The sequence below is a fragment of the Electrophorus electricus genome, chromosome 14, assembly GCF_013358815.1.
Source record: "Electrophorus electricus isolate fEleEle1 chromosome 14, fEleEle1.pri, whole genome shotgun sequence".
Taxonomy (NCBI): domain Eukaryota; kingdom Metazoa; phylum Chordata; class Actinopteri; order Gymnotiformes; family Gymnotidae; genus Electrophorus; species Electrophorus electricus.
Window position 1 is genome coordinate 14,071,404 of NC_049548.1, and position 24,378 is coordinate 14,095,781.

General features: G+C 41.1%; 3 protein-coding genes across 5 annotated transcripts; 2 read left to right on the forward strand and 1 right to left on the reverse strand.

The window, feature by feature from the left end:
• The first annotated feature begins 118 nt into the window (after positions 1–118).
• On the forward strand, positions 119–10,930 carry dpysl4 (dihydropyrimidinase like 4). Of its 3 annotated transcripts, none has more exons than XM_027013245.2 (14): positions 119–581; positions 3,319–3,407; positions 3,591–3,775; positions 4,620–4,784; positions 5,061–5,122; positions 5,287–5,367; positions 5,470–5,538; positions 5,635–5,755; positions 5,867–6,023; positions 6,229–6,370; positions 6,773–6,943; positions 7,221–7,400; positions 7,810–7,981; positions 8,296–10,930. In XM_027013245.2, exons 1-14 carry the CDS (start codon positions 228–230, stop codon positions 8,385–8,387), a joined length of 2,040 nt encoding a protein of 679 aa, XP_026869046.2. In that variant the 5' UTR covers positions 119–227; the 3' UTR covers positions 8,388–10,930. The 3 variants fall into 3 exon arrangements, with proteins under 3 accessions (XP_026869046.2, XP_026869047.2, XP_026869048.2); XM_027013247.2 differs by lacking the exon at positions 119–581 and adding an exon at positions 1,073–1,322; XM_027013246.2 differs by lacking the exon at positions 7,221–7,400.
• LOC113579368 (E3 ubiquitin-protein ligase TRIM39) lies at positions 9,621–14,545 on the reverse strand. Its single transcript, XM_027013248.2, has 6 exons — positions 13,870–14,545; positions 13,610–13,705; positions 13,014–13,244; positions 12,814–12,836; positions 12,540–12,658; positions 9,621–12,194 (listed from the first exon to the last, which is right to left on the reverse strand). Exons 1-6 carry the CDS (start codon positions 14,302–14,304, stop codon positions 11,656–11,658), a joined length of 1,443 nt encoding a protein of 480 aa, XP_026869049.2. The 5' UTR covers positions 14,305–14,545; the 3' UTR covers positions 9,621–11,655.
• A 1,657-nt stretch (positions 14,546–16,202) lies between these two features.
• chmp6b (charged multivesicular body protein 6b) lies at positions 16,203–23,049 on the forward strand. The gene is made up of 9 exons (XM_027013264.2): positions 16,203–16,325; positions 16,635–16,721; positions 17,696–17,805; positions 18,465–18,552; positions 19,081–19,167; positions 21,014–21,079; positions 21,673–21,753; positions 21,868–21,937; positions 22,065–23,049. The coding sequence occupies exons 1-9, from the start codon at positions 16,293–16,295 to the stop codon at positions 22,118–22,120; spliced, it is 678 nt and encodes a 225-aa protein (XP_026869065.2). The 5' UTR covers positions 16,203–16,292; the 3' UTR covers positions 22,121–23,049.
• The last annotated feature ends 1,329 nt before the right edge of the window (positions 23,050–24,378 follow it).

Below are 24,378 nucleotides of genomic sequence, written 5' to 3' on the forward strand. Positions count from 1 at the left end.
CATTCCTGTTCCTCTCAGACGTACGTGGTCGTGTCAGCACCACGCCCCTGTGGACAGCTCCCGCTGTATTACCTTTGTGAATAACACGCCTTCTGCTTGTGACAAGCCTGTGAACCAGTCAGGACGCATCGCTTAGGCGTTGATGATAACAGATTTGGGATTTTTGGTCTTCGAATCAACCTGTTCCATTTTATCTTCAAATTTAAAAATAAAATACCAAGAGAACCATGGCCGAGAGGAGACTTCTCCTAGAAGATGATGACCAAGGCTCTCTGCTTTCAAAACTTGGGACAGACAGTCCAAAACCGAGAATCAAGTTCGGGGGGATGTTTTGCAACGTCGAGGGAGCGTTTGAAAACAAATCTCTAAATTTTGACTTCTGCAGCGCCGGAGGGCGGGTTGACGACAAAAGTTACTTAAACACTCTCAGTGATACCGCGAGTGTGAAAAACTTTTCAAGCGCGAGTAACACATCTCGACCCCAACCAGCGCCGTCTTCTTCCAGTTTAGGAAGCCACGTTATCGTATACCCAGCGGGTCACAGCCGCGATTATAACGATCGATGTGAGGCTGGGTGGCAGGTAGGTGAGCATGAATACAAAATCTGCTACGTTAAAAAAATTACTTTTAGTGAACGACCAAATCAGTCTGCGGTAGATAACTTTTCAAGTTGATGGTATAACCTTAGATTTTCGCCCATAAATCGAAAAGAAAGTATATAGAAAGTCATCGTTTGAATAATGTTAGCGCACTATTTTACCCAAATGATGACTTTCTATAAGGCTATCGCAATACCTCATTCACCGTATCATAATGACCAGGTTATCGACTTTTGATAATTAAACCAATAATAAAATCTAATTACTTTTTTAGAATTTGAAGACAAGAGGATAAAATTCTAAATAGGAATTTAAAATTGATATATATATATATATATATATATATATATATATATTAAGAATGATTTATGGTCATGCGTCCGAAAAGGTCGTCGCCCAGAGGTGCGATTCCGCCTCGCCCTTTATCGCCCGCAGAATGGGTGCGGAATACTGAACAGATGGTGCATGGGGCAGAGAAGGGAGGAGACTGTGGAACGCTTTGTTGACCACGACAGTTGAACCCCAATAATCATAAACCTTATTGATACCCGATTACAACTCTCCTCACGCCCTTTCGCTGGCACATGCTCATTACGGGTTTCCTCTAACGCGAGGACAGACGAATCCATCTCTCGCGTTTTTTTCCGCTACCTCGGAAATCCAAGCTTCCCCAGAACCGGCGGCATGTCTTACCAAGGCAAGAAGAATATTCCTCGTTTAACGGTAAGCAGCAGTGCCGCCGAGTCGGAAACAGTTACGGCATTATAAAACGAATCTAAGGGCAAAGATTTGCCGGTCACTGGGAGACGAGAGCCTTTTATTGTGCAGTGATGGGTGAGTCGCCGCTAGCAACAGCCTGCTGTCAGTGCTTTCCTTAAACAGACGACCGGTTTTAGAGAACCATTACAAACTACCGGCTCTGACACGGAAACGTAACTATGCAGTCTAGGAATAGTCTCTTAGCGTTGTTTAACAAAAAAAAACCTCAAAAATTAAATCGAAATGAGACATGAATGACACAGAGGCGTGCCGGCGGCACTGTAATTCACCACGGGGATCGCATGCCCATTGTCTGCACACACCCTTATGTCAAGAGTCTTAATTCAGACATTTGACTTAATTCCTTCATTTTTGATAAACGTAATCGTGCTTCTGTCGGAACGTCCTAATTTCTGTCCTTGGAATGTTAATGTCCCCAAAATGTCAAATACGACTCTACTTTATGAGCAATCACATCAGCCATTTATGGCCTAGACGTCTCGTCTGACGCGCCTACCCACGACCCCTCGGTTCGTTAAAACCTTTAAAGAAGCGATTTTTTTTTTCCACGTTAAGCACTGTAGGAAGCAAGCCGGGAACGGAATACTGTCAGCCCGGACAAAGAACCCGATCACCTTCCGCGCGGTTTGGCACAGAGGCTCGTCTTGCGTTTCTCGGGTGACCCACATTTGGGACGCACTTGAGTAGATTTTTTTTTATCTCTTTCGGTTTAAGGTTTGACACACACAAACACTGCATACGGAATATTTCACCCAAAAGGAACCTTTCAGCCAATGTTTTAGGCGTGATGCAGACGTGTTACTGACGCGCATGTGTTACTGAGATTACAGTGTCTCAGTCACTCCTGTGTGAGTTTCCTTTATTTGAGCTTGCCTGGTAGAACCAGACCTGGTCCAAGAAGTGGCCCTAAATATCACGAGCTGAGTATCAATGTGCAGTGGAGCTGAACTGCCCAAGGAAATGTCACAATACATTACCAACATGACTCGTTTTCCAACACTAAGCACAAAACTAGGCAAAACTACTAACAAACCTTTAGGACATACGGTATGTGCAAAACAGCCTGAGCCATGACTAGAATAGTTGATTTGATCTTGCAGTGCAATGATTTAAGATCCAAGAAAGGGCAACGCAGTGCGGAAATGCCTTAAAGGATCCAATGAGTTCGCCTTAATGGCTGCTTGGCACTGCTCCATGTAGGAGAAAAGGGAGGCCTTGGTGACTGTGAATGAAATTAAATGCATTAAAGCAGTTTGGTGGATCAACATGGCAGTGGAAAGCAAAATGACCAACTAATACTGCTGGAGTGTTAGGAAAAGTTTAGTCGTTCAAGTGCAAACTGCAGTGTGAAAATTAAATGGGCCTTTAATATTTTCTTGTGATGCTGGGATAAGTGTGAAGACCTAATTTTTAATATGGATATGCAGTGTTACAGTCGCTGCCTTATTTCATTATAAATTACTGCAAATTCTAAATATTCATGAGGATTTACATACATCAGCTAGACAGTTTGCTTTTATCTTTTTCCTTTCTTTGTAATTACACTGTAATCATATCATCAGAGCTGTATGCAAATTCAAGCTTTGCTATGAAAACAGAAAAGTTGCATTGTGCTCTGTTTAACTTCAAACACACTGTGCCAGTGGATAAGAGTAAAGCAAACATTTAAAATCATTAAGTAATAGCAATAAGCAGTAAGTACATTTTTTACTTAAAGTTTTCTAATTTTGAGGTCAATTTTCCATTAAAATGATAGCTCAGTGCTCAGTGAGCTAAGACAATATCTTTCTGCTTTATGCATGTAAGTTATATTTTGTTTGGTGTTGTTATAATGGCCAACATGTTTCATGTCTAGTTTGTGTAGTACCAAAATGTAATTTCCCAGCCCTTTTTAGTCCTATATATAATTTGCATGTTGATGTGTGTTCTTATTCTGCAGAGTGACAAGATCATCATCAAAGGTGGAAAAATCGTGAATGATGATCAGTCCTTCTATGCTGACATTTATATTGAGGATGGGATCATCAAGTAATTACACTTCTGCTTTTAAGCAAGACATATTTATCACATCATAACAAGATCATAAACAATGTAGCAGTTGTTTTTTCTGACAATATTCTTAACCTCATGCTTCATCTAAAAGTACTAGTGCTGTTAAGAGGGAATGAAAGCTAATGTGTATTGGTTGAGTCGTTTGTCGTCAACCTTCAGACAGATTGGGGAGAATCTGATCGTACCCAGTGGGGTGAAGACCATGGATGCGTATGGTCATATAGTCATCCCTGGTGGCATCGACGTGAACACCTGCCTCCATGCGCCACACTTGGGCATGAACCCCGCTGATGACTTCTACCACGGCACTCGCGCTGCGCTGGCTGGAGGCACTACCATGATCAGTGGGTTAAAGTTGTCGAAATGTCTTAGAGAAGGGAACGCAGGTGCAGAGGAAGCCTAGGATGATGGCCAGAGGACTAGACAGTAGCTTTTAGGAACTCTGTTAGGTTCCTGCACCACACAGTTTTTTGTTTACCCTGTTGACTTGCTGAGACTGGTATCTTGTTATGGAATTCTGCAGTAAATTAATCGGGTGTGTAAGGGCACCGAGCTGTGCAATGCTATTGTCCCCAAGGACTAAGATTAAGATTAATACAAGGAGGGGGATTAGAGAAGGTAGACAAAAGAGGATCTGGAAGGGTAATAACTGGGGAGAAAGTCACCAGTCAATTTAAAGAGGGAATAAAATGTGTTCCTCTAAGCCTAGCGCTATTAAGAACAGTTTATTAGATATTTGAATAAATACTTGAAGGTGATCAGAAGGTGTTTGAATGACAGCAGTATCCACATAGTTATACATTTATGAGTTGTCATGTTTAGAAATAATGTAACGGCAGTCTTGTTTTTATTCCCCAAACTGTGACCTATCAATATATTGTTTAACACATATTCTGTTTCTTCTATATAGTGAGGCTGCACTATTCATTGCATATTAACTGAAACTATCATTTCAAGCAGTAACCATTTCTGCTGAAAAGATTTAAATTAATGTGCAAAAGATTGCACCCAATGCCGGCACATCAAAATCAAGTGCTTGGTGAAGCACTCAGAAAACACATGAACTAATACATCAAGGAAATGGAAGAAAAGTCTCCCTGCTTTGTGTACAGTAATGCAGTATTTGGTTTTGGTATCACCTTTCAAATACATGCGGTGTCAAGAATGTCCTTCTACCTCCCCGGATAGTTGACCATGTGGTTCCTGAGCCGGGTGTTAGTTTGCTGACTGCGTATGACCAGTGGAGAGACGTGGCAGACAAGCGGTCATGCTGCGACTACTCCCTGCACATGGACATCACACGCTGGCATGAGGGCATGTTTGAGGAACTGGAAACTCTGATCAAAGATAAAGGTGATGCTATATATTTATCCAGCACGATGATCTCTGTTAAAAGCAGGACAGTACATTGTAATACGTGCAATTACACAGACAACTGCATGCAAGTTCAAGGACAAGGATAAAATTCAGAAATAGGAAAACACCGTAATTTTAATCTTACAATAGCTAGTGTACTGTAGAGGTACAGTTTGTTTTGTGCTGTATTGTAGTGAGACGTAAGGCTTTTGGAAATGTTGTGAGCCTTGACAATTCTGATTTTCAGTCTGTTTCTTTGTCTGTATATCTTAGGGGTGAACTCATTCCTGACCTTCATGGCTTACAAAGACAAATACCAAAGCTCAGATGCTCAAGTAAGATTATCCGTCTACGTGTGAATATTCACTACTGTTCCGTGTAACACGGAGCCATCACCACTCAGCTGCCATGCCGCTGTGTTCATCTTGAGAATACACACCTTGAGAGTTTAAACTAATGTGACAGAATGAGTTAAAGCCAGCTATTCGTCTCCCTACAGATGTATGAGATTTTTGGTATGCTAAGAGATCTGGGAGCTATTGCACAAGTGCATGCAGAGAATGGGGACATTATTGAGGAGGTAAAAGTCCAACCACATGCGTTGCTTATTTAATTGCTCTCAATTTATTCAGGACTCGTTTACCATCACTTTTGTTGTTCCTATTTTATTTTGTGATCCCAGGAGCAGAAAAGACTGTTGGACCTGGGAATCACAGGCCCTGAAGGCCACGTACTCAGTCATTCAGAGGAGGTAGAGACTTGTCGAGTGCTCCTGTCCACTCCTGCTGTTCAGGCATGTGCCAGTTTAGCTGTGGCATGTACTGAGCTGAGAATTTCCATTCCCTAGGTGGAGACAGAGGCAGTGTATCGGGCCATCACCATTGCTAAACAGGCCAACTGCCCTCTCTACATCACCAAGGTCATGAGTAAATCCGCTGCTGATGTCATCGCTAAAGCCAGGAAAAAGGGTAGAAAAAAGTCCCTTAGGGTTACAGCACCTACATTGCACAAATGGGAAGAACTGATGCATGCAGAACAATTAAGGAACTGTAGGTAATTCGATTGAGTTTGATTGGTAGGCTTGGTCGTTTATGGAGAGCCAATAGCAGCCAGCCTTGGGACTGACGGATCACACTATTGGAGCCAAAACTGGGCCGAAGCTGCCGCCTTTGTTATGTGTCCGCCTCTCAGTCCAGATCCGGCAACCCCAGACTACCTCAACTCCATGCTGTCCTGGTGAGAATCGTTCCTCTGAACAACTTTTACAGGAAAAAAATAAATTAATTAATTCAAGGTGAAAGTTATTTAACTCTACTTATGCAGCAGCAGCTGCAGTATGTATTGACTGAATATGTATTACTGGGAGCATTCCACCACCTCAGTTACTCTCAGATATGTCCCAGGTGTTCTTACCTTCCACGACGAATGCTCCCTGTTTCAGTGGCGATCTTCAGGTGACGGCCAGCGCTCACTGCACATTCTCCACCGCCCAGAAAGCAGTCGGGAAGGACAACTTCACTCTCATCCCCGAGGGAACCAATGGGATCGAGGAACGCATGAGCATTGTCTGGGACAAGGCTGTAGTATGTCACCTTACAGCAAAGCTCTGGTCTTCTGGCCTCTTTCTCTCTCTCTCTCTCTCTCTCTCTTTCTCTCTCTCTTTCCCTCTATCTCTCTCTTTCTCTCTCTCTTACTCTTCCCCTCGCTTATATTTTTTGTTTTCACTGATCTGTTATTTACAACATATTAGCATAAGTGTTATTTAACATTATTTTCTGTAGTTATGATTATAGTCATGATTTTTCCATAAACTGAAAATAAATGTAATTAGACTTAACCCTGGCAACTGTTTTGAAGAATCTGGACAAGATCAGGATATTACTTTTTTTTTTTTACATATTTGATATACACATAGATATTTGATTACATATAATGGTAAAACACTGTTCACATAAGACTGATGATGATGCTTTTCGGTCCCACAGGCAACGGGTAAAATGGACGAGAATGAGTTTGTGGCAGTCACCAGCACGAACGCAGCCAAGATCTTCAACCTGTACCCTCGCAAAGGCAGGATCGCAGTGGGCTCTGATGCAGATCTTGTAATCTGGAGCACAAAGGAGACCAAGACCTTCTCTAGCAAAACTCACACCATGGTAGTAGCTTTTCACTGTCAGTCACATATTTGACTTGTTTTTCAGTTCCAGGAGGTGTGTCTGATTTCTTGGTTGACACACACACCAAACTCAAGAAAGTGTGTAAATGTAAAAGAATGAAAGGGTACCTATTTTGCAAATTCTCTAAAAATGGCACCTTTTGTTAACTGGTTATTTCGTCAGAGCTCAGATAGTTATTTCGCCAAATCTCTTACAGGTATTGTTATTGTCTTGTTGCTTCCTTTGTTTCCTGGGTGTTTCCATGATGTTCCTGAAGACTGTGGAGATTAATATCTTTGAAGGCATGGAGTGTCGCGGCTTCCCTGTGGGGGTGATCAGCCAAGGCAGGATGGTCTTGGAGGGTGGAACACTGGATGTGGTGGAAGGGTTGGGACGATTTGTTCCCAGGAAGGCCTTCCCAGACTACGTCTATAAGAGGATCAAGGCTCGCAGCAGGGTGGGGCCTGCTCACTCACTATCTGGCCTTACATGGGAAATAAATGCTGCCTCAGCATTATAAAGAAATCTTTAATCAAAAGAGCACAGGGTTCTGTGAGCTGCTGCAGGGAGTCTGTGTTTTTTTATCTGTGACTTTCAAAACAAAAGTGAGAAATTGCATCCTCATGTCTGTGTGTGTGTGTGTGTGTGTGTCTGTGTCTGTGTGTGTGTCTGTGTGTGTGTCTGTGTGTGTGTGTCTGTGTGTGTGTGTGTGTGTGTGTGTGTGTGTGTGTGTGTGTGTGTGTGTGTGTGTGTGTGTGTCTGTGTGTGTGTGTGTGTGTGTGTGTGTGTGTGTGAGTGTGTGTGAGTGTGTGCGTGTGCGTGTGTGTGTGTGTGGTGGGGGGGTGATGGTTTTAAATGTTCTGCAGATGGCAGAGGCTCGGGGTGTTCCCCGTGGTAATTATGATGGCCCTGTCCATGATGTCATTAGCATGACAAAGTCTGTACCACCCACTCCCACCACCAGAGGGCCATCCTGTTCAGGGAAGACTGCTACTGGGCCAGCCAGGAATCTGCACCAGTCTGGCTTCACCCTCTCTGGTAAGCTATTTCCTCTACTGTGTGTTTGTTTTTACATATTTGGTATGGCCCTCAATCCATTGTCCTTCGTCTCTCTCTCTCTCTCTCTCTCTCTCTCTCTCTCTCTCTCTCTCTCTCTCTCTCTTTCTTGTTCTCACTCTTTGTCTTAAGCCTGAGAACTTGGGTCACAACTGGCCACAGAAATTCAGACATGCATTAACTATTCTCAACTGTAGATGGAAAGTTCAGTCTTGTATTAGTTTTTAGTAATGGGAAACCAAAAGAAAACCAACAATGTATAGAGCTTGGCCTTTCTTTCTTTCTGTCTAATGAAGGCACTCAAATGGATGACCACATCCCCAGACGTACGGCACAGAAGATTGTAGCACCACCTGGGGGCAGGTCCAATATCACATCCCTTTCCTGAGTTGTGTCCACTGAGGGAACCAAGCAGTTCTGATCTCCCTTGGCTTCCAGTTTTACATATTACAATAATATCATGCAAGCAACAATTTATCTACCAACTTTAATACACACTGTAATTTCTGTCAGTGCTACCATACAAAGACAGAGCTATGCACCCCCTAACACATGAAGAATAGATAACCATATAGCCTATTAATTTCCCTTTTATTGGCTATCTTCAGCATAAACTCTTTTCATCCATAATCCAATGCCCATAGTGTAGCATGTAACATTTACCAGAGTCTGCAAACTCAGTATCCCATTCTGTCAGCTTTAGCATACAAGTAGCATTGATAATGTGATGAAGATGAGTAGCTGGTGATTGTAGTGTCTGTAACACTGGACTGATCGATTCCAAGTGCTGCCTTTAAACCAGCGCTTGTCCTGTCTGCCTACACACACACCGAGGTGGACATTCCTGAGGGGCTCTCTGTCACTGTCTGTGTGTTTTTGGAAGCTGCTAGAAGATTGTCTTCACTTTGAAATGAAAACTCCAACTGTTGTTGTTAGGTTTGTTCATTGCGATTTGTAAATGTCAGAAGAACCAGTAGGCTAGAGCATTTCCATTACGAACTGAAATTCATCTCAGAATGCATAATGTCTAAGGCCTTATGTTTCTAAAGGGAACATAGAGGACGACAGTGCATAGAAACCCGCTATAGCCGAAAAGTGCTAGTCATCACCGTTCTTCCACTCATCCGAAACTGGTCATTTTTGTAGGTTTTTAAACTGAAACATTTGGTGCTCTCAATTGTTTTACTGTGATGAATAAACCACTTTCTGGCCCAATAATCATTTTTATTTTTTTTAAGGTGCCATCATAGGTTTGCTTTTCAATGTAACCGTTTTCTTTTCCTCAAATGGTCTCAGTAATAAGCAGCATTTTATAGTGAAAATTCACAGGCAGTATTAGGCAGGAATGCTCTCTTATAATGTAGTAAGCTGTTTTGAAGGTACCCTGTTGTGGTTAGTGATATTCTGCTTAAAGGAAATAAGTCAGTAGATTGAAGTTTTCTACTTTTTCTGTGCTCAGTCTGTAAATACGTCTTATGTTTCCAACTGTGCATGGTCTGCATGTCCTCAATAAACAGATTTTTTTATGGGAGAAAACTCATGTAGAAATTCCTTTTTAATTACTTTGTGATTAAATGCTAAAAGTTTCTTTTAAACATACAATATCAAATACTACCATTAATATCGGTGTAGCATTTAATACTACGGCAGAAATCAAATTTGTCAAAAGAATAGCATGAGTCAATGGCAAGCAGTAACTGAAAGTCAGCACATATATTATGTCACTGTATTTAACAGACAGAACTTCAGCCCAGCTTATTGATAGAAGTGCTTGGAAAAGTGTTTTTCTGTTGCCATAAGAGAAGTAACAAACCATTCATATGCAAAATGTTCTGTTTTTTGTTATGCTGGTCAAAAAAGATTTTGCTTCCTGCAAAAAATACCTGCGTAATATATATTTTTGCATGTTGAATACAAATATGTCCAAAATATCTCCATAGTTTTTGTGTTCCAGTATACTCGCATGTCATTACGTATAGCATGGAAAAGAGGTACCAAGTTGGCAGATTACTGTTGAACACTAAAGAGGGAACCACCTGAGACCAAATACAGGCAGAATTCATACATTGTACATTTTAGAATTATATTTGTACATATATAATTAATATTTAGATATTAAAAAATAAAATTTAATTGGCCTGTCACTTAAATCATATGTGACAGAAAAACTTTGAAAACCATTTCGAATTCAATGCAAAAAGAACAATAAGGTCCACCTATTTTAGCTTGTGAAACAAACAAACAAACAAAAAATTTCAAATGTTATTGCCCAAGCGTGTCATCAGTGTTACCAAGCAGGTCATCTTAGCTTTTATGCACACTGCTCCTCCTTCCCCCATAATCCCTTTTTTTAGCAGCTGCTGACTTGGGGCAGCTCTGAAAGGTTAAAAACATGTCTGAGTGCCAAGAGGTCCAGGAGGGGCCAGTGGAGTGTGGCGCTGAGCAGGGAGTGAGTGACCGGGGGGTGTGGGGGGTTTGGGAGAGTGAGCAGTTGGGGAGCATTGCTGATAAATGGAGACAGGTGCGTGCGGAAGCCATGGTGTAGCTCGCGGTATACACAGCTGCACCGTCACCTCTCCGAGATAGGTACTGCGAGCTGTTTCATTTTCACACTGCTTGTTTACATTACAGCCGATCAACGCAACATTCATCTGAGGTTTGCTTTGGTGACGCAAAGTGCAAGTTAGGTTTAAATATGGCTAAGGCGGTTTTGGGGACTAAGCAAACAATTGCACAAACTTCTGCCATGTTGCCACAAACCCTACATAGCAGTTTTGACGATTATAATATATATTGTCTTCAATAAGTCATCAATGCTGCAATATGTTATAATTAGGGCATTATAAGAACCTCTATGTCCTCTATATTCTGTTTACAACTTTACATCACGATAAACAATATGTACTTAAATATTAGTGGCAGCCTAGTTTTACAGTAACACATATCACATTTGTGAAATACATCATTATGCCCTACACCCTACACATTCACATTAAATAAATGTAATTTCTATTATCTATTATTCAGCCTGGTAGTCTGGTAGTTCCTGCCTCCATGGCTGAGCGAAAAGCATGAGCTCAGAGCTTGAGCAGCGTTGTTACCTGGAACTACAACACAGCAGTACTGCACAGGTTAGTAATCATTCTGCTTTAAATATTTCAAACCAAATACTTTGTGTTTAGCCCGTGAGAATGAGGTAACTTAAAACCTCAAAATGTATAATCACTGGAGCTTTATACTGCCACAGTTAAAGTTAAGATATTCCGTCTCGTGTTGTAAACACTTAAGAAACCATAAAGTTATTTTAAAATATAGAAGTTGCACTTACATACATTCCTAGGACCGAAACCAACATTTATAGAAGCCAAAACTTATATTTAAGCGATTACTGTGCAGAAGTCATAGGCCGCCGTAAGTTAAATTTTTAGATTTGGTTTGCATAAACGTTTCTGCCATCTTCCATCTTGTATTTAATAGTATTTTAATGTATAATGTTTTAATGACAGCTTTAAATGACTTCTGCTGGTTTTCAAAGACGCAGGCTTTTATGACCCATGGATGCATTCACAGTACATTTGGCACAATGCATCACCTCAGTCACAGCTTCCTGTGTAAAGCACTTATACACATCGAAGCCTTAATGCTGGAATATCGAGCTACTCCGTGTACACGGACACTTTCTCCGCAGCAATGCACAGAGGATGCCTCTTGCATGTGTTGGAGAAATACGGGAACAGCTTCTCCATGAACTTATCCTTAAACTTGTATAGCAGCGTGTTGTCACCAGCGTCCGAGAACATCACTCGTCCGGCATCCCAGTCCAGCTGTACGCACACCTTCTGGGGCTTTCTCTTCAGGCTCAGGGGGGTGCCAGCACCGTCGCTGGCCCGATACTGTCCATTGCTCAGGGACATGGTCCACATCCCGCGCTCGGCGCTGGCTGGGAACCACTCCTTACGTTCTATGCTGTCCTTGGCCACGCCCAGGGCCCACTCGCTGCTGTCACCGACTTCCACGTCCCAGCTATGGCGACCCGAGCTGAAACCTTCAGCAGCAAGCACGCCCTCGTAGCCACGGAAACGTTCGGGGTTGTTAGGGAGATGCTGCTCTTCCTCCTCTGTATAGTGGATGCTGGCAAGGTCATCCGACAGAGACAGACACGCGTCTGCCGTGTTTGGGTCAAGGGTTACTGGAGCTGAGAGGAGAAGTGATGGGGGATTCCTTTAGGTTGTCATGTTTGCATGCAACTGTAAGCATCTACTCATAGATTAAAAGTAGCTCATTTGAAGGACTGACAGAGACACACACACACACACACACACACACACACACACACACACACACACCATTAACTTAGATGAGAAGTGTAGTTTTCTTTGAATTGTTATTATATAAATGTTTTATTTAAATTTACATTGTACACTGTGTTTGGCATTTCAGGACAAACTTACAAACTTACAAAATCAGCAAGGACACCATGTATGTAGCAATAGCAAAACGTATTTTAAATTTAAATCTAGCAACAAAAAAGTGTACTTACTGTACATTACAAGAGTTTGCATTTTCTCCCAGACTCTGAATTTCAGGCAGCCCAGGTGTTTGGCCATGTCAATCAGAGCCCCGGGCGTGTCCTCTGGGTCCTTCACTGTGCATTCCATTCTGGGTTCAAAGGGAAAAACTTCAGCTAAAGCTAAATCTTTGGTGTAATGTCAGCTCTAAACACTAACTCTAAAACTTTTTATGAATTAATGTGTCACTTCACAAATGCAGACAGTGGATGTCCAAAAGCCACGATAAGTGCAGGGTCTACTTACCGCTCAGATGTCTTTTTATAATTCTGCAGCATAACAAAGATGTTAGAGGATTCTCTAACCTTGTTTCAAACTGATATGCAATTGTTATAATACAATTATTGAAGAATGCAAAGAAAGGATTCTCTGTTCTTTGAAAAAGGCAGTTTACATGAATTACAAAACGAGAAAAAAAATATTCCCCTTCAAATCCAAATCTTTACCTTTAGAAATACAAAATCTTCAGAGTTCATGACTTGCTCCGTTGAGCTAATAATTTCCATTAGAGATGTAATCTCATCCGTTAACCTGTCCAACTTTTCCTTCATTTTCCGAGTCTTCAGCTCCTCTTCCTCCTTCAGGGTGTTCAGTATGGACGTCTCCTCGTCTCGCAGGAACTTGTGCAGCTTTTCGAAGTCATCCTTGATCAAGCTCCCTGCGTGTTGGGCTTGCCTCTGCTCAGGAGGAAGCATTTAGAGTTTTAGAATGACTAAACTCTCCGTAAAAGAACAGGAAAAACAGACAGAGAACATATGAATCAACAATTAATTTGTTCTGTTCTATCAGTTCTTCAAAGACCCACCTAGAAGCTGCTGAAAGGGTGCCACAGTCATTATCTCCAAGTTTACGAAATGATGGACATGGAAAATGTATATTTATGTACATTTAAAACAGGCTTGCAATCTTCAAGATGCCATCTAACGTGCATGTCATTACCTACAAGCCATCCTATAGTGTATATCTAATTCTATAGTATATTAATAAGTATTCTATATTAGTTTTTATAGATATAAAAAATACAGGTATTAGTGGTAGTTACCCTGATGTGCCCAGCTGTGTCCTGACAGTTTTGCTTGGCTGTGTTTAGGGTCTCCAGCTTCTCACTCAAGGAGCTCAATGCTGAGCTCAGCTCTGTCTTTAGAGAGAGTTTGAGAATATTAACTACAAAGTAGTCATTCATATGAGACATATTTTACTCTGACGCATATAAAATCACCACAAATAGGAATCTCTCCATGTCTCTCTCTCTCTCGATCTGTCTGTCTTTCATCTGTCTGTTTCTCTCTTTTGATCTCACACCTTGCAGTCTTTAGCTGCCTCCTCTGTGTCGACACACTCGTGGTCCTTGTGCTCTTCTTGACACTGAGTGCAGATCAATTCCTCGTCCTCTGTGCAGAACAGAGTCAGTCTGTCTCCATGCCTGGCACACGTCCTGTCCTCCTCAGCCCTGTCTGTGCCCTCTACGCTGCCTCCAAAGCCCAGCTCCAACCCGCACCCGATCCGCCTGGGCTGGTCCTGAAAGAGTGAGTCGAACAGACCCTTCAGGACGCAGTCGAGCAGCTCCCGCCCATAACACTCCGTGCATCCTCGCTGGTCCTGCCCTAGCTCATGCTGGCAGAGCTGCAGACAGGACTGGCATAAGTGGTGCCCACAGGGAAGTAGAACTGACCCCTCTGCCTGGCACCCAGGGCACACAGGGTTGTCTGAAGATATAGAAGGCTGTTCAGATGCCATGACCGTTGTGCTGTATGTTTTTCAGTGCTGACAACTGTCAATTTCAGCAAGTCTGTCCCTGCTCTTTCCTGACTGGTTTATGTTTTGCTGTGCCGTGCTTTAAGGAAATTCCCCCTTGGATAGTTGATGGGCTATTTATAAAGCTGTTATTTCTGACAGAGCCTTCTGGCCGGGTGCGTGCGTGTGTGTGTGTGTGTGTGTGTTTCTCTATTTGTATGTGTGTGCAGTGGTTAAGGTACTTGACTTGTAATCAGAAGGTTGCTGGTTCAAGCCACAGCACTGCCAATTTGCCACTGTTGGGCCCCTGAGCAAGACCCTTAACCCTCAATTGCTCAAGCTGTACTCAGTCATAATTGTAAGTTGCGTTGGATAAAAGCATCATGTTTCTGTGTTTGATTTTGCATGTGTGGTTTTTCAGGGATGAACACAAATCTCCAAAGAGAAAGCTTATTGAATACAAGCTGCTGAGTAACAGTGTGATGCCTAGTTTGTGTGTGTGTGTGTGTTTGTTTATTTTTGTCTCCTTACTGGCATGTAAATGTAAAATGAGACTGGTCCACAACATGATAGGTGGTAGAATTTGATCAATGGTACCACCCCCATCTTAACAAGTGATCATGTTTGCTTCTGCCTATTGGTGAGGGTGCATCTGGTACAACAGAGAAAACCCACCCTCGCCTTGAAATAAGCATGCTGTCCAGCATGACATGATGCCATCTGAAAAACAAAGTTGAGTTATGGATTGCCTTTATGAGTTAGGTTTATTGTTAATCCTGTTTGGATTGGGTCTTATTTCCCTAAGGGCTCAGTGGTATTATGTCTGTGTTTTTATTTATTTATATTTCTGTGTGGTCAAATCAAGTTATTAAAATCTAAATGATACTATACAAAGCCATGTGTCTTCTTCTAGAATGTGGATATGTTTATTAGAAGATACAATTTAGATTTCTGTTGGGTGTAGGATATGCAGTTAAAAATATTTTGTAATATTTATATATATACACATATTAATGAGGTCCTTCATCAGCAGTGAAAGCAAAGTGTTTCTGAAGTTTCACCTCCTAGAACTAAGCAAAGTGCTTCCCCTACACCTACAGTGCACTGCAGTTACTCCATATAATCTTCTTCTTACATATGTTTAGGAGTCTTACCCAAGGACACTTTTGGAAATTAGTAGTGGTTTTACTACCTGATCTGTGCATTAAACTCCAGTTTTCTCCAGGCAGGTGGGTTGTCTTAACTCCTACATGGAGTTACATGGAGGACAGCTACAAATACTTATTCCAACCACACTAGAACAGCAAGGTAGAAACAAGGACCGCAATATCCAAGTACCTCCAATGGGTGAGGCAAGTCTTCAAGAGCCCGTTAAACGAGAACAATAAGATAAAAGTCATGAACATGTATGCCCTGCCAGTCATCAGATACCCACTAGGCACAATAATCTGGCCAAGAGAAGAATTGGAAGGTGCCCATGTTAAAACCAGAAAACTCTTCACAGTGCATGGGGTATTCCAGACAAGACCCAACATCCAAAGGCCAGACATCAGCCAGGACAAAGGAAGAGCCCTACAAAGTATAAAATCCACTATCCATGGTGAGGCACCAAACATCCATGAATACATCCAAGCAACTGACCCAAGAATTAACTGATGCGGGAGAGCCTCATTCACATGGGGGATATTGTCACTATGGAAACAGAGGAGGTGCCATGGCAGGATAAACCCCTCTGTAGAATGTACCACTGACAGACAGCAGAGGTGGCTGACATAATCCTACCCATGACTGGAAAAGGCAGGACACAAAATCATTAAGTATGGCTGCACAAGACCAATCAGCACTGAGCACTAGGTCAATCAAAGCATGGCTGCATCATGCCAGATAAGACCCAAGATGCAAACTGTGCAACGGCACATCTGAGACAATCCAGCACCTAGTAGCAGGATGTAAGATGCTGACAGGGAACGTATACACCGAGACTCAACCAGATGGCAGGAATCATATACAGGAACATATGCAAGGTATATTAGATAGATACCCCTTAAATCCAAATTGAAGGAACGGCAAAGATTGGTGGGAGATAGCAAAGTTAACTTTCTAGGGACATTCAGATCCAGACTGAGAGATCTAGATGATAAGTGTATTAAACTTTTCATTTGAAAGATACACTCAGTGTAATTTTTGTACTCCATTGTGCGTTTTTCTCTTCCGGGTTCAGACTGCAAATTGTTTTGCACATTTAGGCGGCTAGCTAGCTAGATGCCTATGAATTCGCAGAAATGGGCATCTGAAAACAGAATTGTTTACAAGTTTCCTTTTTTTCGACACAGCCAGTGCGGGGATGCAGCATCGAAATGGGAAATATCTTTGGCAAAAAGAAACGAACTCGAGTTACAGAGCAGGACAGAGCTGTTTTGGTAAGTCAGTTACCAACACTAACAGCTAGCTACTACAATGCTAACCTAAGAGAGCAAAGCTACTTCACCTAGGTTAGTTAACTATCTGGGTATATAATTAAACACATTTACCAAGTTAGTTAGCTAATTGCATTCATTTGGCGACTTGGCTAACGTTTAGATTCACTAGGTTACTGTCTAAGATTTCTTTGTAAGTTGTTATAGCTAAGACCGTCAACTTAGCTAGGTTAAGATGGCTTGTGTTTTGTTAATTTCGAATATTACTCCTTTTCATTTAAGATGGCGTGTTCAGAAGGGGGTTAAGTTAGGTTAGCGTTAACTAACAACATTATGGCTGCTCATAAACTGGGCGTGGTTAGCCAGTCAGGGTCATACCAAGTTGGTTAGTTTAGCTATCTTAAACTGTCTATCGAGGTAACCTTGTTTAGCTAAATTAGTTTGGATATTAAAATGCTTACAGATTAGAGTATTTCTAATTAACTAGCTAACTAACGCTTGCTAGCTAGCCTGTTATTTACTCTTGGTGAAACTTAGGATGGGGATATCTAGGTAGGTTAGGAAGCATTTTGAAATGCCTTCTACCCAGTGTTTCGTGTTATGTCGAGTGTCGGTCCTAATTTTATATTTCTATTTCTTTGCTTTAACTGTGATTAAACGATTATTAAGTATCTGGCTAACTGTTAGTTAGCTACCACTCAGGATAGCTAGCCTTAGCTAGGTGGCTAACGCTAGCTGCTATGGAATTGAATTCTTGTTTTGTGAGATGACCGTTTGTGTCAAGACTTCTGTAGATACATTTATCTAAGGACACATTTCCGTGTATACATTTTCATTTCAAACAAAAACAAGACTACGTTTGCACAGTCCTCCATAGGCGGTAGGTTTGTAATTCTTACTATCTCTGTTAGGGTAGGGCATGACCGGTTCATTAACTGTACAACCGAAATCACAGCTATGAAACGTTTTGACCACAGCAACTCAAGCAGCAGAGAGATAAACTGAAGCAGTACCAGAGGAAGATCTCATTGCAGCTGGAGAAGGAGAAGCAATTGGCCAAACAACTGCTGAAGGATGGCAAAAAAGAGTGAGTCACCTGTCTGGCTGTCAGCTTGTTAAGTATCATGCAGGTGTTAGTTTACTTTGCTATTGTGTACAGTGCCTTTTTTTCTCCTCTTCTGGCATACCTAAATGAATGCTGTAATTAATCAACATCCACCTAATAAAGTTAAATAAATGAATGAATAGAAATATTTCCACCCAAAGGGGCGAGTGGGGACTTTTTTTTTTTTTTTTTTCTTAAAGAAACAGAAATGGGCAGCCAGTCCAGTGATGTCAAAATTGGGTGTAATGTTTTTTTGTTCTTGTGCGTGTCTGTTGTGATTTTTTTGGTTTTCCTCTAAACAATGCAAGACAGGAATCTAGACACTGGAAGAAAAACAAAATAAGTGATCTGTTGAGCAGCTCTTGTCTTTGGCAATCAGTAATTTAACTATAGTGCATGAACATCCAGGCTTTATGATGATGTAATAAGAGTTACTAGTGATTTGTTAGGTCTTTTGAACTGAAGTTGTACAGCAGTCCTTAACTGAAGCAGATGGTTATGCTACAAAATCTACCAAATGACAAAAATGTCTGCATGTCTCTTGTATATCTTGACACAGGAAGCATTCTAGTTTGAATCACTGAACATTGAATCATCAAGCTGTCTCTCACTTGTTAATAAGATGTTTTGTGCTTGTATAGGAAAGCACTTGTGTTGCTTAAAAAGAAACGTTTCCAGGAACAGCTTCTCGACAAAACGGAGAACCAGATCAGCAACTTGGAGCGAATGGTAAATAATAATAATAATAATAATAATGGTAAAGTGCTCTCCAGCCATTGCAAACAGCCAGATAAACAGTCAAATCTGTACTTGAGTTATTGAGTTGATACATAAGTGATTCGATCCAGTTATATCTCTATAAAATCAAGTTCTTTTTCACATTGTGTGAGTATCTTCCTCTGAGTGAGACTTGGATGCAGATGTTGGTAACATGAGTATCTCAATGTTGCATGACAAACTGGTGTGTTAAACTGGAAGCAGTTGTTTGGACTTTCAATAGTCATTTTTACGTAACAACATTTGGCAATAACTAAAACAGATCATTTTAATTAGTGATTAAATTGATCTTTTTATGAACTTTTACCATTTTAGTATTTTATTTTTGGAAATTATTGATGAGGGTTGGTTTTCATTATGGTTTCATCTTTGAAAAGTTATGCACACTATCTGTGTCATCGTAGCTTTGTTTGTTTCGGTCATTGTTTGGGTGATTATATAGAATATATTATAAGAACCAACCATTTCTCTGCTCCGCAGGTTCAAGACATTGAATTTGCACAGATAGAAATGAAGGTCATTGAAGGACTGAAGGTTGGCAATGACTGCTTGAAGAAAATGCACGAGGTATGTTTTGAGGCTTTTTTTTTGCTTTTTTTTTGCCATAGTTCACAAAACTTTGGGCTGTCTTGCCATTTTACAACTGCTGTGTGTTGCCATTAAAATGTTGCTGTGGCTAGCAGTTTAAATGTGTTCATAAATGGTTAATAGTAGCATGGTGTATGATCAGTGCAGAATACACTGCTTTATCTTTTTATTATTTTCTATTGTTTCTTAACATTCCTCCATCACACATCACTGCAGAGTTGAAACAATTCCTTGAGTAACTCGATTACTAAAAACCATTGAAGCAGATTCTTTGCACTAAAGCTTCTTTTATTCCACTTAGCAATATCTGCGATATTTCTACGGCCCATCGTTCCTTGAGCAACATGCGTACAATACATCAAACAAGCCACAAACAGATTTAGTAGCTAGGTTCACTAACAACAGAACTGTGGGAGCTTATCAAAGCACCATTAAAGCAAGATGATATTGTATTAGCTCTGCCACAGAAGGGGGATAATATAAAGAAGCCAAAAGTGACTTTTTAAAAAGTTTTTTGCATGTTTTCTTAAATCATTATCAAGCAGAGAGGCTATGTATAAACTCGCAGAATCCAGTATCTTCGTGGCAGTAAGGTCGAGCGGGTTATAGTGAAGGCGATAAACGAACATGTTTACTTAAAAACAGACATGAAGCCTAGCCAGAGTGCTAACAGGGCATACCATCATGTTTGGGTTACCGTTGCAGAGACAGGAGAGGTTCACGCAGCAAGGTACTTGCTTGTTCATGACTCGAGGTCATGCAGCCATGCTGCTGCTATTTCACGGAGGGGTAACTGGCTAGCTAGTTCGCTAGCTATGTGAGCTTGTTGAACTGTACCGGAGCAACTTCTCGTTGTGTTTATTGGCATAGATGTCGAATTTTACATTTTTGGATATATATGCAGTAGACATTACAGTAAGTGTCCTGGAATAATTTGTTACAGTTTAATTGAACTGAATGAATGAACAAGTGTACTGTTAGGGAATCGCCTTGTGTACACTGGGGAAGTAATCAAGGGCACTACCAGGGATTATCAACCGGAGAGGCTATGTATAAATTGACTATTGCAGTACCAGGGATTTTGGGCCGCAGGACACTAGGTCCACCACCCAGGCCACACCAACTCTGAAACCCTCTATACGAAAAGTACTAAAGACCATATTTTAGAGTATAAATATAAACAATCAAACAGACCCCCCCCCCCCAAAAAAAAACAACAACAAACAAACAAACAATACAAGATTGATAAACACTTTTAAAATGAATTGTCTTGGGGGGGTGGGGGAGGACAGCATAGACCAGTATAGCCAACATATGTTAGACTTTGTATGCTCTCAAGCTGAACAACCAGTACTGGCGTGCTTGGGGTGACAACACCAGACCCAAGACTAGACCAGCAAAAACCAACACTTCACCATCATAAAAGGCATGATCTGTGCCGTTGCTTTGTTGTAGGATATAGAAAAGTAATTACAGTGTTTTAAATTATATTCTGTATTTTGACTCTTGCTCTTTAATAAAGCAAAAGTATATCTTGTCTGATTACTTGATTAATTAATGGTATAATTAGTAGGATGATGCATCCCTACTTCACTGCACTAATTAAGTGTAAAATTAACTTTTAGTAGTCAGAAATCTATATGTTTGCTCTGTGACTTATTGTGATTTTATCCCCTTCCAAATGAAAACAACTGGTGGTTGGCAGAGTGCACACACTACAGAACTATTTTGCTGCAGATTTGTTTGGAGGTGTAATTTATTGTTAGGAAGGGCTGGTCCATACAAGGGGTGCTCCTGTTCACACCTCCTGCTCTCCTTCATACAGGTCATGTCCATAGAGGAGGTGGAACGAATCATGGATGAGACCCAGGAGGCCATTGAATATCAGAGGGTGAGCGTCACTTTGCCCAGTCTTGGCCATAGCTAATGTATTAATCTGGTTTGTGCGGGTCCAAAAATCAATGTCTAAACTAAACTAAACTAAAATAAAATGTTTTGTTCCTGAGCTATTGATATCACCTCACCTGTTTGCAAAGAACAGTCGAGATGATGTGTGTCGGGACTCAGGTTGCCCGATACCTGAACAGAACACCAGGTTTGCCTGGGCCCTGTCTCCCAAAAGTACTTGTGTTAGGATCTTCTTAAATTAGTGTTCACTTTGATGCAGCCTCTACCATTAAACAATTATCTTGTGTTGTAATGCTTTTGGGGAACCCAACCCAGATGATTGTATTTATTTTTGAGAAAGATTCAAGGAATTGAATGTTTTGATTAGACATGAAGTCTGCCAACCTGGAGGAGATTTGGACCTAAGCCTGCTTGGTTTTAGTCTTTTAGAGTTCTGTGTGTAGTGCATTTGAGTGTCTGTCACTGTACATCAAACAAAATTGTTATACATCAAACAAAAGTGGACTGGAAGAGGTGGTGTGTAGTTGCTTTTGGTAAAGGCTTGTGTGTAAAGTTTGAATTTTGCTCCATGTGCAGCAAATTGATGACATTCTGGCAGGCTCTCTGACCCAAGAGGACGAAGACGCAGTGTTAGCAGAGCTCGAGGCTATCACTCAGGTGAGTGACTGACTGAACAAGTGAATGAATGAGAGTGTGAGAAATTAGAAGTGGCATAGTTGTTTCTGAGTGCACAGATTAACTGTCTGCATGTCTCACTGTGCATATGCTCAGGGAGATACTGATGTTGAGCTTCCCGAGGTGCCTAACGAGGGATTACCAGAGGTTCCAGAGCAGGAGCCAGGTGTGTCTCCTCTCGAACACATGCACACTCCCCATTCCCTCTTAATACTAAGTAATGAACGTCTGAGTCATTGCTGGCCATGATTATGGTTTAGATCATTATTGTGATCTTTTAAACAATGTTTTAGAGCGGGAGAAGGCGAGGGTGAAGAAGAAGTCCGAAAGAGAGTTGTTGGCTGTGTAAAAACCTCACCTCTGCACCAGTCTTCACTTGGGCAGTAACACCATGCTGGGACCCAGAGCCACACCTGAGTGAAGCCTCCCTCTTTCTGAGCATTCAACAACACTCAGCTCTTAAACCCGAAATGCAGTTCATTTATGAATCACCAGGGATTCTCTTTTATGTGTATTTTATGGTAATGCTTGGTAATGAAGAATTTGGGGTTTGAGGGCTTTTTCTGATTAATATTCCCTATTAACTAAATATTGTTTTCTGCCATTCATTAATCTTTAACTGTCCCTAGCAAGGAGTCTTGACTTCACCACACAGTTAATGCTTCTGGCAAGCTTCCAAGATAAATGGAGAACAAGTCCAGTAGTTGTGTTATGAAACTGAAATAGCTTGGCGCAACCCCAGTTATCTGGCTGTGCTGAATTTTGGGTCGTTCTTTTAGTAGTCTCCTGTGAGAAACATAATCTTATGTAGGCTAATACTTGCCCTGCATAAGCTCCTCATCACAACGTCAGTAAGGTATTTGAAACCATAGGTGGATTGTGTTGATTGGATGATGGATAGAGAGGAGGTCTAATCCTACTGAGAATAGAATCCCTTCTCAGCAAGCACCTGGCTCTTGTTTGCTCTGATAATCATATGTAACAGCAAACAGCGAGGTGAGACAGTACAACTGTCATCATACTTTCATGTTTTTGTTTTTTTGTTTTCCTTTTTGGGGGGATTTATTTGAGCCTTTTTCCCTTGTTGTCATATCTCGAACCAAAAATGAGTCTTGTTCAAGCACAGGTGAACAATCAATAAGGCCAGAATTATCAAATTTTAAACCACACTTGACTGCTTTCAGAACAGTCAGCAGGGACCTCACTGTAGTCTTATGTTCTGCTCATGTTTTTTCCCCTCAATTTGTGACAATAAAATGTTTTGTTTTTTTTAAATCATTTTAAATGTAATTTGTTTGTTGCACTGAACACGTCTGTTGATTTGGACCACTAGAGGGCAGAGCAGCACAAGCGAACCTTTGGCACTTGGAGAAACTTCTCTCTGTGCTTCATGGACTTTTACATATGTATTTTTGGAGAAGAGCCACAGCATCTTTGCCAGGATGTGGGTGGGTGTCAAGATGTGTGGTAGTGGGGTTGGTTGTGCAGGCAGGTGTTGCTCCTCTTTTTTTTTTTCTTTTTTTCTTTTTTTTTTCTTTTTTTTTTTAAATCTGTTTTCCTATTTTTAATTTTACCTTTTGTTCATTTTCTCTTCGCTACATGACTTTAGTTATTTTGGACTGAGGCAATGGTGCTATTGAACTTTTTCAAGAGGATCATTTAAAAAAAAATAAATCTGGATATGAATTTGCTTACTGAGTAGGTGAACCATTGTGGTAATGTAAGAGTGGGTGACCTTGAATGGTCAACTATAGCTCAGTATGAATCAGACCATTCACACTGTTCCTTTCCCAGACAATAGGTCGAGAGCAGTGAACGGCAGCTATGGTTACATTAGAGTGTTTTTGAGAACGAACGATGGAAGAACAAAGTATAATCTCATATCTTTAAGACATGAGACGCAATAGTGATGGTATTCCTGATAGATTTACCACTATACCCGAAACTTGACATAACATCCTTGAGGATGATGCTACCTGAGTAGCTTTGATGATATTTGATATTTGTCATCTACTTCAACCCAAAAGGCAGGAATGTTTACTCTGGATTTATCATGAAATACACATTCTTTTGAAGAGGGATGAGCTTTCCAAAATGCAGAACACAAGTTACATCCTGAAGGAACATTTGGTCCTGAATGTCACTTTGACAGTTCCAGACTACCGTGCTCTCCTGCGGTGGTCCACAAGCTTGTTGGTCTCACTGTTTACCGTTGGAGGCACTACTCAAAGTCAACATTACTTCAGGCTCAATTGGATTTAAACTAGTCCGCAATGATTCCGAACACACTTCAAGTCAAGGCTATTGGTCTCTCTCAGTTTTGCTGCGAAGTTATTTAACCTTCATCTTTGTGTTAAAAGACAAACTAAATAGGATGTCCACAATGGTGGGCAATCAATTGATCTTGGTTTTAGATTAGTGTTGGAAAAGAATGGGGAGGGGGGCCATTATAGTAGTCGGTTTTCTTGACCTTTCCATCAAACGAGAAAATAATGTTGAAAATGGTCTGCCCTCCTTTTGAAATGGAAATCAAGAACATTTTAAAAGGCCACCGTGTGCGTGTCATAATTGAAGGGCTGAGACAGTGATGCTGATGTGGGCTGTACC